The sequence below is a fragment of the Mustela putorius genome, unplaced genomic scaffold (genome assembly GCF_011764305.1).
Source record: "Mustela putorius furo isolate JIRA1106 unplaced genomic scaffold, ASM1176430v1.1 tig00003863_pilon_pilon_pilon, whole genome shotgun sequence".
In the NCBI taxonomy this organism is placed as follows: domain Eukaryota; kingdom Metazoa; phylum Chordata; class Mammalia; order Carnivora; family Mustelidae; genus Mustela; species Mustela putorius.
The window spans coordinates 20892209-20908284 of record NW_025422015.1 but is presented as its reverse complement, the minus strand read 5'-3'; the positions used below and the strand labels follow the sequence as shown (position 1 = coordinate 20908284).

Below are 16076 nucleotides of genomic sequence, written 5' to 3'. Positions count from 1 at the left end.
ACCCTTCCAGCTACGTCCATGAAGCCATTACAGAATAGGTTGACTCCTATGTGGCATAAAGTTTTGAAGCCAGGGTGTCCTCCATTACTGCCCGATGTGGCTGTGTGTTCTCACACTGGCAGCTGGGAGGACAACTGGGGAGAAGGTCTGACCCCGCTCTCCTGCCTACCGGCCTTCCAAGAAGATAGTGTGGCCTTTGGTAACTTGTCATTCAGAATACTTAATTAAGTCCAAGAAGACCTCTGGTGGGCACTTCACAGGGTGATGTTTTATGATGAGAAATTAAATATTTGACAGTTCTAAAGGTCAGAACCAATTTGTAATACATAGAAATTCATATAAACTGCTTACAGTAACATTTCTGAAAAGAGAATCAATATTTTAGGGTGTGCCATAAATCTATTATTGCTTCTATAAAATGAAAGTGAGTATTTGTTAAATTGGCCTCCAACAGAGGCATAAATACACTTACATTTCAGACTCTTAAAGTGAGTAATAAATGCAGTCTTACCATAATTAGGTAAAATGTACATGTTGAGTGGTACCATCAGCAGAACTATGCATCCCAGCAAAATAAAAGGCATCTCATAGCCAAAGGACTGATACAGGAAGCCACCTAAAGGAGGCCCTAAAACTAGTCCCAGTCCAGAAAAAATCTCAAGACTTCCCTAAAAGTGGGGGGAAAAAGAAAATTGAGTCAATATAATTTGTTTGAAGAATTAACAAGTAAAGATTTAATGGACACCATCTGAATCGCTTCACAATTTACACACACAAACCCATACAAACCCAAGATGAGCCAAAAACTTAAATACACATATTGAAAGCATAGAAATTCTAGAAAAATAAAATATGGTAGGCTTTTTTTTTTTTTAAATCCCTATGGTTGGGAAATTTTTCTAACTGCAATATAAAACTCACAAGACGCCAAAGAAAAAATTCACAAATCAGATTACATAAAAATATGAAAACCAATGGATGGTTAAGTACATCAAAAGACAAAGAAGAACAGGGGAAAAAATACTGACAAAAGACTACTTTCCCCAAATATATCAAGACAGCTAATACTAATCAATGGGGGAAAATGAAGAATCCAATAGGAAAATGAGCAAATGCTATAAGTAGACTGTTGACACATAAAATACAAGTAGCTCTTAGGCATATAAAAGAAAGCCCATCCTCATTTTCAAAAGAAGCAAACGGTTAAACCACAAGATACCAGTTTTTACTAACCATCCATCAAATGCTCTGCTGCCAAGAAAGTGAGGAAAGCAGCCCATGCGTACACTGCTGGTGAATGAACGAACACAGGAGGGTAATCTGGTACATACTCGCTGACCCAGAATGCCATTCCGGGAATTTAATTTTGGGGCACAGTCGTGAAGATGTGACACGGTATACGTACAAACTTGAGTGTTTGTAGCACTGTCTGTACCAGCAAAAGATGTAGACGATCTAAACATTCATCAACACTTTGAGTAAACCATGGATGTATGTTACCTCCATATAGTGAAGTACTACATACTACCACTGAAGGGAAACCAGAGTAGGGAACTCTTCATGCATAGGCACAGATCATGTATAGGCACAGAAAGACCTCCAAAGGGATTTCACTGTTAGTATAACAACAAGGCTCTAAACAGTGTGGAAAGTATCCTACCACTAGCGTAAAGGAAACAAAGGGGAAAGAATCACATATGCCCTGTCTGTATGTGCGCACATGCATGCCTTCGTGTGTGTCCACACACACGCCCATGAACACATTCATATGTACATGGAATCACTCTAGAAAGAACCTGTAATCTCTGTGGCCTCCAGGAGGACTGATGTGGGACTGCATTCCTAGACACCAGGTGTGTCCAAGAAGGTGAGGAAAAGTAATGTATAGAATATATTCACTTTATTCTATATTTCCTTTGGCAACTTCTGAATTGGGTACTAAATAAAATTTTTTGTTAAAATTAAAATAAACAGGGGCGCCTGGGTGGCTCAGTGGGTTAAAGCCTCTGCCTTCGGCTCTGGTCGTGATCCCAGGTCCTGGGATCGAGCCCTGCATCGGGCTCTCTGCTCAGCGGGGAGCCTGCTTCCTCCTCTCTCTCTCTCTGCCTGCCTCTCTGCCTACTTGTGATCTCTACCTGTTGAATAAATAAATAAAATCTTTAAAAAAAATTAAAATAAACAAAACTGTGCTAGGAAAATATTTTACTCTTAAAAATCTCTTATAGAAATTGCACCATTTTAAACGTATCTAGTCTTTGGAGGTGCTAAGCAGAGATTGTGGCTTGCAACCTTGCAACCTGAGACCTCACAGAGGACACAAAAGTAGTCCATTGGTAACTTTCAATTTCAGTAAGAATATAGGAATTCTACATTTTGCCATAAGGAAGCTGTCCACATTGACTACCAAGTTAGCTGTGTCAGTTTTAGGCTGTAATTTTTATATAGAAAGGGGGTTGGCAACATGAATTTCCCCTGTTGACCAGAAAATCACTGTTTTACAGAGCCTTTTTTTTTTTTTTTTTTTTTCAAATTTATTTCACAGACAGAGATCACAAGTAGGCAGAGAGGCAGGCAGAGAGAAAGGAAGGAAAGCAGGCTCCCTGCTAGCAGAGAGCCCGACACGGGGCTCGATCCCAGGACCCCAGGATCACGACCCGAGCTGAAGGCAGAGGCTTTAACCCACTGACTATTGCTGTTATCATAAGAAATTCCTTGGGTGGCACCTTCCAGAGTGTTCCACAGAAGAGCAGTTCTTTAACAGTCAAAAAGTAGTTCCACAGTCAAATTGAGTTGTGGAAAATTAAATAAAATATCTTTACTACAGAATTTCTCAGAGCCTTAATACACTCACTCAAGTGAAAGTTGGAGGACAGCACAGGCACACTCCATTTTACCCCAAGAACACTGTTTTACAGAGCCTGTCAAGGGCCTCGTGTTCTTCTGAACCGTTTTTGAGAAATGTGTTTCTGGGAAATGTACATCACTGCCTACCATATGGCTACAGAACATAAAATGAGCCTGAACAGTCAGCTAGCTATAGATATAGATATTCAATAAAAAGTGGGAAGAAATATGGGCACCTGGGTGACTCAATTGGTTAAGTGACTGCCTTCGGCTCGGGTCATGATCCTGGAGTACCAGGACTGAGTCCCACATCAGGCTCCCTGCTTGGTGGGAAGTCTGCTTCTCCCTCTGGCTCTCCCTCTTCTCATGCTCTCTCTGTCTCTCATTCTCTCTCTCAAATAAATAAATAAAACCTTTAAAAAAAGGGGGGGGGAATAATTACCTACACAGCAAAAATACTAATGACCAAAACTATAGTATTAATATGGGTAAATAGGGCATTCTTTTTTTTTTTTTTTTTTCTAATTTGACAGAGAGATCACAAGTAGGCAGAGCAGCAGGCGGGGGGGGGGGGGGAGCAGGCTCTCTGCTCAGGGGCTCAATCCCAGGACCCTGAGATCATGACCTGAGCTGAAGGCAGAGGCTTAAACCACTGCGCCACCCAGACACCCCACATAAGGGCTTTCTTAGAACTAGGCTGAGGAGGCCCTAAAGTCTAAAGGAAAAATGATTCCTTCTGAGGGCTGCATTTGGTCTGATATGCAAACCACAGGTCCTTCCAGAGTGCCTGGGTCCAGAGGAGAGAGCCGTAAGAGAGCCTGCTTGGGGACGGAGGCAGTCAAGAGTTGGGACAGACATCTGGTCTGTCACTAATACTAGGTGTCCGGCTAATATAGGGGAATGTATGTCAATCAGGTTCTGGAATTGGGGAAAAGTAAGAGAGCACACAAGGACTCCAAGCCCTCTAAGATTCCTTCCATGAATCTGGGAAAAGTAGAGGAAGGCCTCAAGCTTAAATCAAGTGTCTGGTTGCTAAGGAACTGTCCACTGTTGCTCGGTCACAGTCTGAGTACAGAGAGACAACAAAATACTACCAGGGAGCTCGTTTTGTTTGTTTTGTTTTTAATGGTAAAAAAGAATATTTAGTTTGAACCCCATTTACCTGTCAAACTGCTCCTTCAGGAGATCATAAGCATAGGAAGTGACCTAAGTAAGACTGATGGTACACTTGCTGACAGCCTGCTGCTGGAAGTAGTAACTGGGGTAAAAGATAACCAAAACACACAGAAAATAGGAAAAAGTAGATCTCAAAGGAAGTGTTAACTTGGAAAACGTGAATATTTTCGCCAATGCTAAGAGGAAAATAGGAAACACATATGAAATACATACCAACACTGTAGCCACATTATTTGGAAAAGCCTTTACGAGAATGGAAAAAGACGCAGTTATTGCTGCCGCAAAGCTGACCGCATCTGCCACTCTCACTAGAAAACACATAGCAATAAATATCGGTCCATCTGGAACTTGATCCAATACACTAAAAAAGAACAAGACAATTCTCAAATGCCGGGCTGGTTTTTATTGTTTTTCCTTTTTATCTCGACTCATTGAAAAGGATCATATCTCACCTACAGTTCTTATAATAAATCTCTTTAGAATATGATTTTTGGGGGGTGCCTAGTTGTCTCAGTGGGTTGGGCCTCTGCCTTTGGCTCAGGTCATGATCTCAGGGTCCTGGGATGGAGCCCTGCATCCGGGTATCTGCTCAGCAGGGAGCCTGCTTCCCCCCTCTCTCTGCCTCCCTCTCTGCCTACTTGTAAGCTCTCTCTCTATAAAATAAATAAATAAAATCTTTAAAAAAATGATTTTTTAAACTTGCTTTGTTGTACTTTCAGTAGAAGGCAATTATTTCTTTTTTTGGTTAACAATCTGCATCATATAATGACAGTTTCGTTGACCTTGTATGCTGATGTTAACTGGTCCTCTGCAGGTGATACTAAATCTGGTTTTTGAAACATGTAGAATCACTCTGCTAAGAACATAGATGAAAAAAAGACTTCTTGGTCTCAGGTACCCCTCAGTGGCAGAACTCAAATCTTCAAACAAACAAACAAAAAAAGGAATGCAGAAAATAGAAGACTACCCCCCTGCCAAAAAAAAAAAAAAGGAAAAAAAAAAAGAAGGAAAAAAGTTGGGGGGGGGGACCAAAAAAAAAAACCCCACTTATTTTGATATGAAGGCTTCCTGACCTTACTTCATCATCTTACCGTGCTCTTTTCATGCCACTATACTCCCCAAGTAATTGTGTAGGCTCGTTCAGATGATTTGCCACCATACTGCTGGTGTAAGGACTCTAAGCCTTAAGACTTCTATTAAGTTTTTTGGTTTTTTTTTTTTGTTTTTTATTTGACAGACAGAGATCACAAGTAGGCAGAGAGGCAGGTAGAGAGAAAAAGAGAGAGAGAGGGGAGGAAACAGGCTCCCCCTGAGCAGAGAGCCCAATGGGATGCGGGGCTCGATCCCAGGACCCTGGGATCACGACCAGAGCAGAAGGCAGAGGCTTTAACCCACTGAGCCACCCAGGCGTCCCTGCCTTAAGACTTCTGTAGCTATTTTACCTTTGGTACTTATTTTCTCTTTTCCTGGAAAAAGCAATGGAGGGAACCATTCCGAAAGGAGCATATGACTCAAGCCTGGCCAATCAGAGTGTCCCCCTCCCCTACACTGCCCCAGATAAAAGGATGGGTCACCAACAAGATCAGGCCAGCGGTTCCATTCTGAGAATCTACCGGAAACTCAGGAAAAGTGGGAAGCTGTTGAGGAATTCTTCCTATGGGAGCTGCCAGGAGAACTCTTGCTACCACAAGGGGACACCTTGACCAAGATCAAAGCCTAAGAAGAGGAAAGCAAAACCAGGACCTTGAGAAAGATCTCCAAACACATTATTTTAACATCTGTCTCCTGATATGCTTTGGCTGTTTCTTTAATGCACTTGGCACTTGAGCCAAAACATATTGTGTGACTTGGAAAAGTGAGTTAAGTTTCTGTCACTCACACTCATAGCCCTGATGAATAGATTCAGAAACCACTTAACAGCAAGTCCTTAGAAGACTCTTTCCTTCATTGGCCCTATCCTCTAAACACCCAATTCCCTTCACCAATAGCTTTTTGTGCGGCTATAAGCAGGCAATCAATGGTACTGAGTGATTTAAAGAATCCATTAAAATTTTGAATTGAAGATAAATTATGAAATCTGTTCAAGTTCCCAAACATATCAGAACATGACTTACCCAAAGAGAATTGTAACTCCTCCTGAGACAAACATTCCTGCTACAAACATAAATTTTGCTCCAATTTGTACAAGCTATAATAAATGTCAGAGAAGAGTAGTAAATTGATGACTGTTACAAGTCCACATCCACATAAACACATCTTCTGCATCAGAAAATACAAGGTTTGGGCAATATATGTACAATTAATATAAGATTATAATAATTCTTTAATGGAATGGCAATATACATTGCTTGCAAACACGGAAGAAGTGAAAAGTCAATCAACCCATTATGGTAAATGAAATAACTCAGTCAGAGAAAGACCAATACCATAGGATCTCACTCATATGTGAAATTTGAGAAACAAAACAAACAAGCAAAGGGAAAGAAAGAGACAGAGACACAAACCAAGAAACAGACTTTTAACTATAGAGCACAAACTGATGGTTACCAGAAGGGAGGTGGGTGGGGAGATGGATGAAATAGGTGATGAGATTAAGGAGTGCACTTGTTGCAATGGGCATTGGGTGTTTAATGGGAAGTGTTGAATCACTATACTGTGCACCTGAAAATTAATATTACACGATGTTAGCTAACTGGAATTCAAATAAAAACTTGGGGAAAAAATTAATCAACCCAAAGAATGGAACCATCAACACTTCGCATAATTCATAAAATATAATGATGGCTATGTCTGTATCAATGGAAATTCTAGACTTATAGTGGAATAATTCATTATACAACATATAAAAATGAAAGTATTCATATGAATTTTAATACTTACATATTTTCCAAACACCAAAGATGCCAGCAAGTCAAACAAAGCGTAACATCCAAAGATCATACCCGTAACTGTATTGCTGACTCCTTTCTTTTCAGCCTTTAAAGAAACATTAAAGGAAACAAAGTCTGCAAGACAAACTTTCATCCATGTGGAAAGATGGAGCTATTAGATCAGGGCATTGTTTTCTTGTAACCTTTATCTGTGTAGCAATTTCAAAGATTATCATTTAAAAATAAACAGAATGGGGAAGGAAGGGAAACTATAGTAAGACCCAGTCTCTGACATGAAAATTATTCACTCACCACACCCATGAAGAACTGTTAGCTTTATAATCTTGAGAAAGAAAAACAAAGCTGGAGGCAACGCATTTCATGATTTCAAAATAAATTACAGGGGTGCTTAGGTGGCTCAGTCTGTTAAGCATCCAACTCTTGATTTCAGTTCAGATCATGATCTCAGGGTCGTGAGATCAAGCCCTGGAGCAGGGCTCTGTGCTGGACATAGAGTCTGTTAAGATTCTCTCTCTCCTTTTCCCCCTGACCCTCCCCCTTCCCACACTCACGCCCCTGCATGTGCACTCTCTTAATTAATAACAAGTTGAAGTAATTAAAAATGCATGACACTGGCATAGACAAACATATGGAATAGATTAGAAAGCCTAGCAATAAACTCACACACTTATGGTCAAATGCTCTTCCACAAGGATGTCAAGGACAGACAGTGAAGAAAGGATAGTCTCTTCAACAAATGGCATTTGGGAGACCAGACATCCACAAACAAAAGAATGGAATCAGACCCCTATCTTACACCCGCTCACAAAATCAACTCAGAATGACTTAAATGTAAGATCTGAAACTGTCAAACTCCTCAAAGAAGGGTGCTTCTTGACGTTGGTCTTGGCAATGACTTCTTGGATTTGACACCAAAAACTCAGGCAATAAAACCAAAAGTAGACAGATGGCATGAGAACTCAGCAATAAATAAGTCAAGAAGAGAGGCCTGAACAGATTCCTCCCTCACAGTCCTCATAAGAAACCAACCTTGCTAACATCTTCCCAGACTTCCAGCCTCCAGAACTGTTAGACAAGGAATTTCTGTTGTTTAAGCCACCCCGTCTGTGGTATTTGTTATGGCAGCGCTAGCAAACTAAAACAGGTACCCTCAGCGGGGAGATATCATCAAAGGAGTCAATAAAGATATGGAAAGAGGGGTGCCTGCGTGGCTCAGTGGGTTAGGCCGCTGCCTTCAGCTCGGGTCATGACCTCAGGGTCCTGGGATCGAGCCCCGCATCGGGCTCTCTGCTCAGTGGGGAGCTGCTTACCCCTCTCTGCCTCTGCCTGCTTGTGATCTCTGTCAAATAAATAAATAAAATATTAAAAAAAAAAAGATATGGAAAGAACATTCATTGGTCAAGTCACATTATCCATGTTCCTTGCTTAGTCGATCTGGTAAGTATTTCATCCTAGAGTCTGGCATTATTGATATAATGGCTTTGCAACTAACATTTATTTACTGGACCCTCACTATGAGGATCACTATTAAGTGCTGTTGTTCATGCTTTCTTACAACAACTGAGTAAGGGGTGCGTTTTTAGCTGGCCCCATTTTCTAAAAGAGGAGGCAGACATGCAAAAGTTACACCATCATGGCAGCCATGACAGTTTCCATGTTGCGCAGGTTCCCGCATTCACCATGGACATGGGATGGTGACTTCAGATATTTCAGAATCACATTCTAGGGCAGCAGCTAAATATCACTTTTGGAATGTGGAGGCTGCTTCACATTAGAAAACCACGAATAGCTATTAAAAGCAATTTCTAGTTCACATGTTGTCCTGTGACAAAGAAGGAGGGTGCCAGAAAAAGGGTAAGTAGAAATAGGAATCCTGCACCAGAATATAAGAAGGGTCCTGTTTCTCCTTTGTCTAATTAGCTCTAGGTAATAGGAAGGATACATGCAGGAGGAAAGGTTAAGTTTTGCCTATACATTTGGCAACCACAAGACTTTATTTTAATAAGAAATGAAAAGAAAGAGCCCGCTCTTTATATCTAGACCTTTTAAAGTTAGAATGCTTTCTCCCTTCCTCTGTCTTCTTTCCTTCAGCTGTCCCTCCTGAACAAAAAAAGTAAATCAAAAACTTAAAAGTGCAGCATAGGAATATCATCAATAATACTTGAACAGCTTTGAAAGGTGACAATTGGTAACTATATTCATTGCAGCGAGCATGGTGTAATGTATAGAATTGTCTAATTGCTATCCTGCAGGCCGAAACAAATGTAACAACGTACATCAGCTCGATGTCCGTTTCTTTAAAAAAGATTGGAAAAAATATTAACAACGAAAACAGGGGCTCCTGGTGGCTCAGTTGGTTAAGCATCTACCTTCAGCTCAGGTCATGATCTCAGGATCCTGGGATCAAGTCCCACACTGGGCTCTCTGCTCAGCAGGGAGCCAACTTCTCCCTCTGCCTGCTGCTCCCCCACCTCGTGTGCTCTCTCTCTCTTACTCTGCTCTATCAAGCAAATAAAGTCTTAAAAATAAAATAAAATAATTAAAAACCATGTATCTGTAGTCTGGTTTTCCTTCAGATTCCACTAAGAGGAAGCTAATACTGCTCTGAGTTCCAACTGAGCCGGGAAACGCTCCACTATCTTGTCGTTCCTGTTACTCTAGTTCTTCTCTGCCCTAATTCCAGAGGCTCTACCCCTCATTATATTTTCTGAAACCCAAACTTAATCAGGCTATTCTGTCTTGATCAGACATCCCTGATAATTTCTCGCTGACATCCTTGGCCTACATGGAAGGACCCTTGCCTTCTAGCTCCCCCTGCCTCTGCAGATCTGCTGCCTCCTGTTGGACTTCCCTCCAGCCAAAGCCCAAGATACATCAAGTCGCCTGCTTTCCCCAAGACTATGCTATTTATTTTGCTAATCCCATGACTATCCAACCTATTTCTTTCCTACAACACCTCTGCCTCTGTTGTTCACCTTGAGAACTACATTTCTCAAGATTTACCTTGGGTCTATCCCATGAAGTCCCTTTCAGTACTATCCCTTTGTCTCCCTCCCCACCTGCACACAGGACAAAATTAACTATTCCTTTCCCTAGAGTCTCTTAACAATTTGAAGAGCCTTTGGTAAACGGTGTCCAAGTACTCTGCAACTCGTGGGTTTTTTTTTTGTTTTTTTTTTTCATCTTTTGCCACTCCCAGTGAATTGACAAGAGAGGGACATTGTCTTATCTCTTTTCTGCCCTAATGTATCTAATGCCTACAGACCCTAGAGTGGGAAACCATTAACCCTTCCACTCCCACTCAGTAAAGAGAACTAAACTGGGCCAGTCACTGAACTTCTGAGTCTCGTCTTCATTGGCAACATGATGAGATTCTCGCTACTCTCCTACTCCCTTATGCAGTAGTTGCAGAGACCAAATGGGATAAATGTGTGGGAAAGCCCATTGAAAACTAAAAAGCACTGTATAGGTACAAAGTCACATTGTTCTTTTAGCAGAGAAGCCATTTCCATCCTCGTTGGTAACACACAGAATGAAAAACTCCAGGTTACCAAGTCAATGAGAGAACTCAGAGTGCAATGAGAGCTAAGATTTGGGCAGAGTACAAAGCCAGTACCCTTCTTTCATGCTTCACCCCACCCACCTCCAGATAAGGGATTCTCTACGAGTTAATTCCCTTTGAGTCTGTCATGAACCATAAACCCACATAAAAGGCAATGGTTGGAAGGAACTAGCCACTTTAAGAATTCCTCATTGGCACAAACCATTGCTACTAGATTCCGTAAGAAATTCAAGTTAAAGAAAGGGGATTTAATGGGATCATGTCTTCCTAATTCCAAAATATTAGTAAGTTAAAAACTCCAGGAGACAAACCTCCTGTCTCAGCATAGACCTTTTGCAATAATGCCAAAATCTCAATTACTCAGAGCACCCCCTTGTTTCAATGCAGAAACCAAACAAAGATTTATCAAACTACATGTAAGAGAAGTAATCCACAGATGGTCAGTTATATTTAGGGGAGTTATCTCCCAAGAGGGTCTCCTCTCTGACTGGATTTTTTTCTCTGGTATCAAATATTCCATCAGAAGTCTTTCTGTTTACTAAAGTTCTATGCATCATCTTTATTAAATACAGATTTTTACATTTTACACACCACAGAATGAAATAATTCAAAGTGCTTGTTAAAAAATTAAAATTCAGAAAAATAGAAAAATGTCTCACCTCCTTGGGGAAAAAGGGTCCAAGGATAGAATAGCACATCATAGAACCCAAGTTAATGGAAGCTGCTGATATCAGTACAAAGAGCTGTTCTCTTGAAAGCTGTCTGGATGTCTCTCTTGCATTTCCTGGAGGGTCATCACCTTAAATGCAAACATGCTACAATATAATTGGGACTCCTGATTGAAGTTCGCAAAAGTCATTTCTGTGCATACTGAAGATAATATCTGCACAGTTAAGGGCTATTTTGAGTATAGCACATTTGATCAAATGTAACACAAAACTCGTACATCACTCCCATTTTGAAAACATATCATTTTCAGGGCAGAATTTATCAAACCATCTGATCTGTTTTGCCTTCACTATTTCTTCCACTTCTAGTAAATTCCTTCAGGAAAGATGAGGCAACCAAGAGCCCTCCAAAGGGTACTGCTCTCTAAACTATAATGTAACTTCTCCAGTTACTAGCTTCATATGTTACATGGACTCAAAGTGTTCTTAGCATGTCAAGTTAGCTGTTCAGTAAGCATTCTAGGGTAGTATTGAAGGCAAGTGACGTGTAAGGAGGAGAAAACAAACTACAGCATTCAATTGGCAAATGAATACAATGGTATGCTGCTGGAAAAACAAGTCCCACAAATCCATAAATCGATACGTATTTTACACTAATAACTGGCCTTTTGCATTGATTATTTCAATACTTATTTCCAGGGCTAACTGTTCACTTAATTTTATAGATAACTGGTCAATTACTCAGTTTCAAATATTCAGCAAATCTATCAGTCATTTTTAAATTCAAAGGCTTGGAGAAAAAGGAAATTTAAGTAAGAAAACTTTACTTGGTCTGCTCTACGTTTCAGAGGTTGCCACTGCAGTCCGGGGGGGGGGGGGGGTTTGAATCTGTGCAAGATGAGGAAGTCTCAAGAATCTTTGTAAAACTTTCTGGAATAGATGAGGAAGGGAACTGAGAGCAGGTTAAAAGGGGGAGCAACAGTAGGTGCTCCAAATGTAATGCGTTACCTTTGTCTAATGGCATACTTATTTGAATGCATTCCCAAAGACAGGATATTTACAAGAGCAGCGCTACAGAGGAGAAAAGTCTTCAGAGACCTCGCTCTGGCCCTGAACTTTAACCCCTTCCAGAGAGAGAGAGGCTCTAACCCGAAGACCCGCTCCCCCACCCTCCTCGCCAGGCCCCTGCTTTTTCGAAGCCCTCCGAAACAAACCAAGCTAAAATTAATTCAATCGTCCATAAAGGCGACAGGACCCATGCCACCAAGGGGTGTCTGTCCGCGCCGCTCTCGATCACCTCTGGGGAGGCGTGGACCCTCCGGGTCCCCCGACGAGTCCATGAGCGCGACGCACGGTACTCCCGCGCTGCTGCTCCGGGGTCCAAGCCCGCGCCCTCGGACTCCACCTCACTGGAGCCAACAAGCTGGCGACGCCTACTCAGCCAGACGCCGGCATCGCCGATTCCCCGCGGGCAGCGGTGGGCCGGGAGCTGCCCGCAGCTGGGGAGGATACCTACACGCTCGGAGAGGCGGGGCGGAGGCGAGGCGGGGCGGAGGCGGGGCGGAGGCGGGTCGGGGGCGGGTCGGGAGCGGAGCAGCTCTTTGTTTATTTAAAGACACAGGCTACCATCATACCCACCCCCCTCCCCCCAGCCCTTGGAGAGGCTGTGCTTCCCATTCTGTGTGGGGCGGGATGGGGAGAGGACTGCCTACATTCCAGGTAGGTGAACCCCGTAGCCTAAAATAAGTAAAATGTGTTTCCACTAGAGGTAACAAAGGAAGCGTGTGTAGACACAGAAAAGATAGGCTACCGCCTTAACAGCATCATCACACACACACACACACACACACACACACACACAGACACAGGCTTCACTTACCTTCCCCTTATTTGCTATTGGGGAACAGTTAACGTTTGAGGCCGGAGAAGTTTTGGTTTGGGGCCGACATAAAATTTAAAAGACTGCTGAGTTGCCACCTTGTTTCAGGCACTGTGAATTTAAAGACGAGTAAGCCCCCATCCAGCTTCAAGTAGCATACCTCTATCTAGCAGTAAAACAGACCCCTGTTAATAATTTATGATGTGATGAGTTTTGTAATGTAGAAACATATTGGAAGGACTCTTTACTTTGGCTAAGTGAGCCCGGGATGGCTTCCTGAGGAAGAGATGTTACCTCCGGTCTTAAAGTTTATGCAGAAATTTCTTGGGTAGGTAAGAAGAGTCTTTAGAGCCATTCAAAAGAGAAAGATTAGGTCTAGCCCAGATTCCTTCAAGTGGCTTTCCAGAATCTTTATTATCTAACACCCACTGGCTTCTCCAATCTCATTTTACTCTACATTCCCCTTCCAATATAACATCAAACCATAAAAGAGAATTTTTTTTAAGATTTTATTTATTTGACAGAGAGAGATTACAAATAGGCAGAGACGCAGCCAGAGAGAGAGAGAGAGAGAGAGAGAGGAGGAAGCAGGCTCCCTGCTGAGCAGAGAGCCCAATGCAGGGCTCCATCCCAGGACCCTGAGATCATGACCTGAGCCGAAGGCAGAGGCTTTAACCCACTGAGCCACCCAGGCACCCCAAAGAGAAATTTTTTTTAAATTATTTCTTTGACGATTACATTTCCTTTTATTGGTCTCTTTTTCTGGACTGCTCCTTATACAGATATTGGGTCATCTAGATTGGCCCTCTTATTTGTTATTCTTTTTCTCTCCTACTTTATATCTCTTACTGCTCTTGGTCCATCTTATAGGAATTTCCCCCAACTTTATTATAAATTCCAGTCCTTCAGCTGAATTTTTCATTTCTATTGTCATTTATTTCCCTCTATCCTTACTCCCATCCCCTGCATCAGCAATTATTCTTGCTTGCTTTTTTAATTTTATTTTTCAGTAATCCTACAACCAGTGTGGGGCTCAAACTTACAACACCAAGACTGAGTTGCATGCTCTACCCAGTGAGCCAGCCAGACACCCCATTCTTGCATATTTAATACAAATCTTTTTGTTTGTATATATTTTCATAAAATGTCTATTCTTATTTTGCACCCATCAGTTTTTCATTTATATAAAGTGTATTGTGGTATAGATCCATATTCCTACCTTTCTCTCCACTTCTATTCTCTGCCTCCTAGCTTTCCTTCACATGATCTATATGACAGGAGAGTATATTATCATATTAGTTTTCTGGGATTGCTGTAACAAATTACCACAAACTTGGTGCCTTGAAACAACAGCCTTGAAGGCCAGAAGTTCAACATCAATTTCACTGAGCCGAAGTCCAAAATGATCTACTCATCTCAAGATCTTTAACTTAATCCCATCTGCATGGACCCTTCTTTCAAATAAGGTAACAAGTTCCAGAGATTGGGATGGTAACATATCTCTGGGAGCCATTATTAGCCTACCACAAGCATCCATTCATTGAAGTTTTATATAATCATCATAGTCGTATGGATACTATAGTTTCCACAGAAACTATAGAAACATTTTTTTTTTGTACAAGCTAAAGTGGAATATTTTGTTTAAATGCTATTTCCTCAGGGAAGTTCATTCTTGGATGATCTTTTTATTTGATGTAGAAATATGTAGACAGAGTTGTTATCTTTCAGCTTCTTTAGGACATGGTTCTACTATTTTTGGTGGCTATAATTCCTCAAGAGAAATCAGTATAATTTTGAATGTTATGTACCTTTTTATTGTCTTGGCTGCTTTGGGGGATTTTCTCTTGATCTTTGAGTTTCAATAGTTCACTTATATGTGTCTAGGTATGTGTGTAGTTGTTTTCAGATTTTTATTTAAATTCTAGTCAGTTAACATACAGTGTAATACTGGTTTCAGGAGTAGAATTTAGTGATTCATCACTTATATGTAATACCTAGTGCTCATCACAAGTGCCCTCCTTAAAACTCATCACCCATTTAGCCCATCCCCTGCCCACCTCCCCTCCATCAACCCTCAGTTTGTACTCCCTAGTGAAGAGTCTCTTATGGTTTGTCCCTCTTTTACTCCCTTCCTCTATGTTCATCAGTTTTGTTTCTTAAATTGCGCATATGAGTAAAATCATGTTATTTGCCTTTCTCTGATACTTATTTCTCTTACCATAAGACCCATCCACATCATTGCAAATGGCAAGATTTCATTTTTTGATGGCTGAATAATATTCCAGTGTGTGTGTGTGTGTGTGTATAGTCACATCCTCTTTACCCATTCATCAGTTAATGGACACTTGGTCTCTTTCCATTATTTGGCTATTGGTGATAATGCTGCTATCAACATCAGGGTGTGTGTGGCCCTTCAAATCAGTATTTTTGTATCCGTTGGATAAATACCTAGTAGTGCAATTGCTGGGTCATAGGGTAGTTCTATTTTTAGCTTTTTGAGGAAGCTCCATACTGTTTTCCAGAAAAGCTGTACCAGTTTGCATTCCCACCAACTGTGTGCGAGAATTCCCCTCTCTCCACATCCTCACCAACATCTGTTGTTTCCTGTGTTGTTAATTTTAACATCCTGACAGGTGTGAGGTGGTATCTTATCATGGTTTTGATTTGCATTTTTCTGATGATGAGTGATGTTGCGCATCTTTTCATGTGTCTGTTAGCTATCTGGATGTCTTCTTTGGAAAAATGTCTGTTCATGTCTTCTGCCTGTTTCTTAATTGGATTCTTTGTTTTTTGCGTGTTGAGTTTGAGAAGTTCCTTATAGACTTTGAATACTTCCCTTTATCAGATATATCATTTGCAAATATTTTCTCCCATTCCATAGGTTGTCTTTTAGTTTTGTTGATTGATTTCTTCACTGTGCAGAAGCTTTTTATCTTGATGATGTCCCAATAGTTCATTTTTGCTTTTGTTTCCCTTGCCTCTGAAGACATGTCTAGCAACAAGTTGCTGCTGCCAAGGTCAAAGAGATTGCTAGCTGTGTTCTCCTTTGGAATTTT

At 41.2% G+C, this 16076-nt stretch overlaps 1 protein-coding gene across 4 annotated transcripts in view; it reads right to left on the bottom strand.

Annotated features, from left to right (window-relative positions):
* Positions 1-16076, bottom strand: part of SLC18B1 (solute carrier family 18 member B1) — a 43278-nt gene that overhangs the window by 14465 nt on the left and 12737 nt on the right. For 2 of the 4 annotated variants that reach the window (XM_004740219.3, XM_004740222.3), the window contains exons 1-6: positions 12439-12671; positions 11133-11272; positions 6901-6996; positions 6135-6208; positions 4234-4381; positions 512-668 (exon numbers count right to left, since the gene is read on the bottom strand). In XM_004740219.3, coding sequence (XP_004740276.1) covers positions 512-668; positions 4234-4381; positions 6135-6208; positions 6901-6996; positions 11133-11272; positions 12439-12481 — 658 coding nt within the window. In that variant the 5' untranslated portion in view covers positions 12482-12671. Of the gene's footprint in view, positions 1-511; positions 669-4233; positions 4382-6134; positions 6209-6900; positions 6997-11132; positions 11273-12438; positions 12672-16076 lie in introns of those variants that run through there. The other 2 variants (XM_045066343.1, XM_045066342.1) reach the window with 1 other exon arrangement.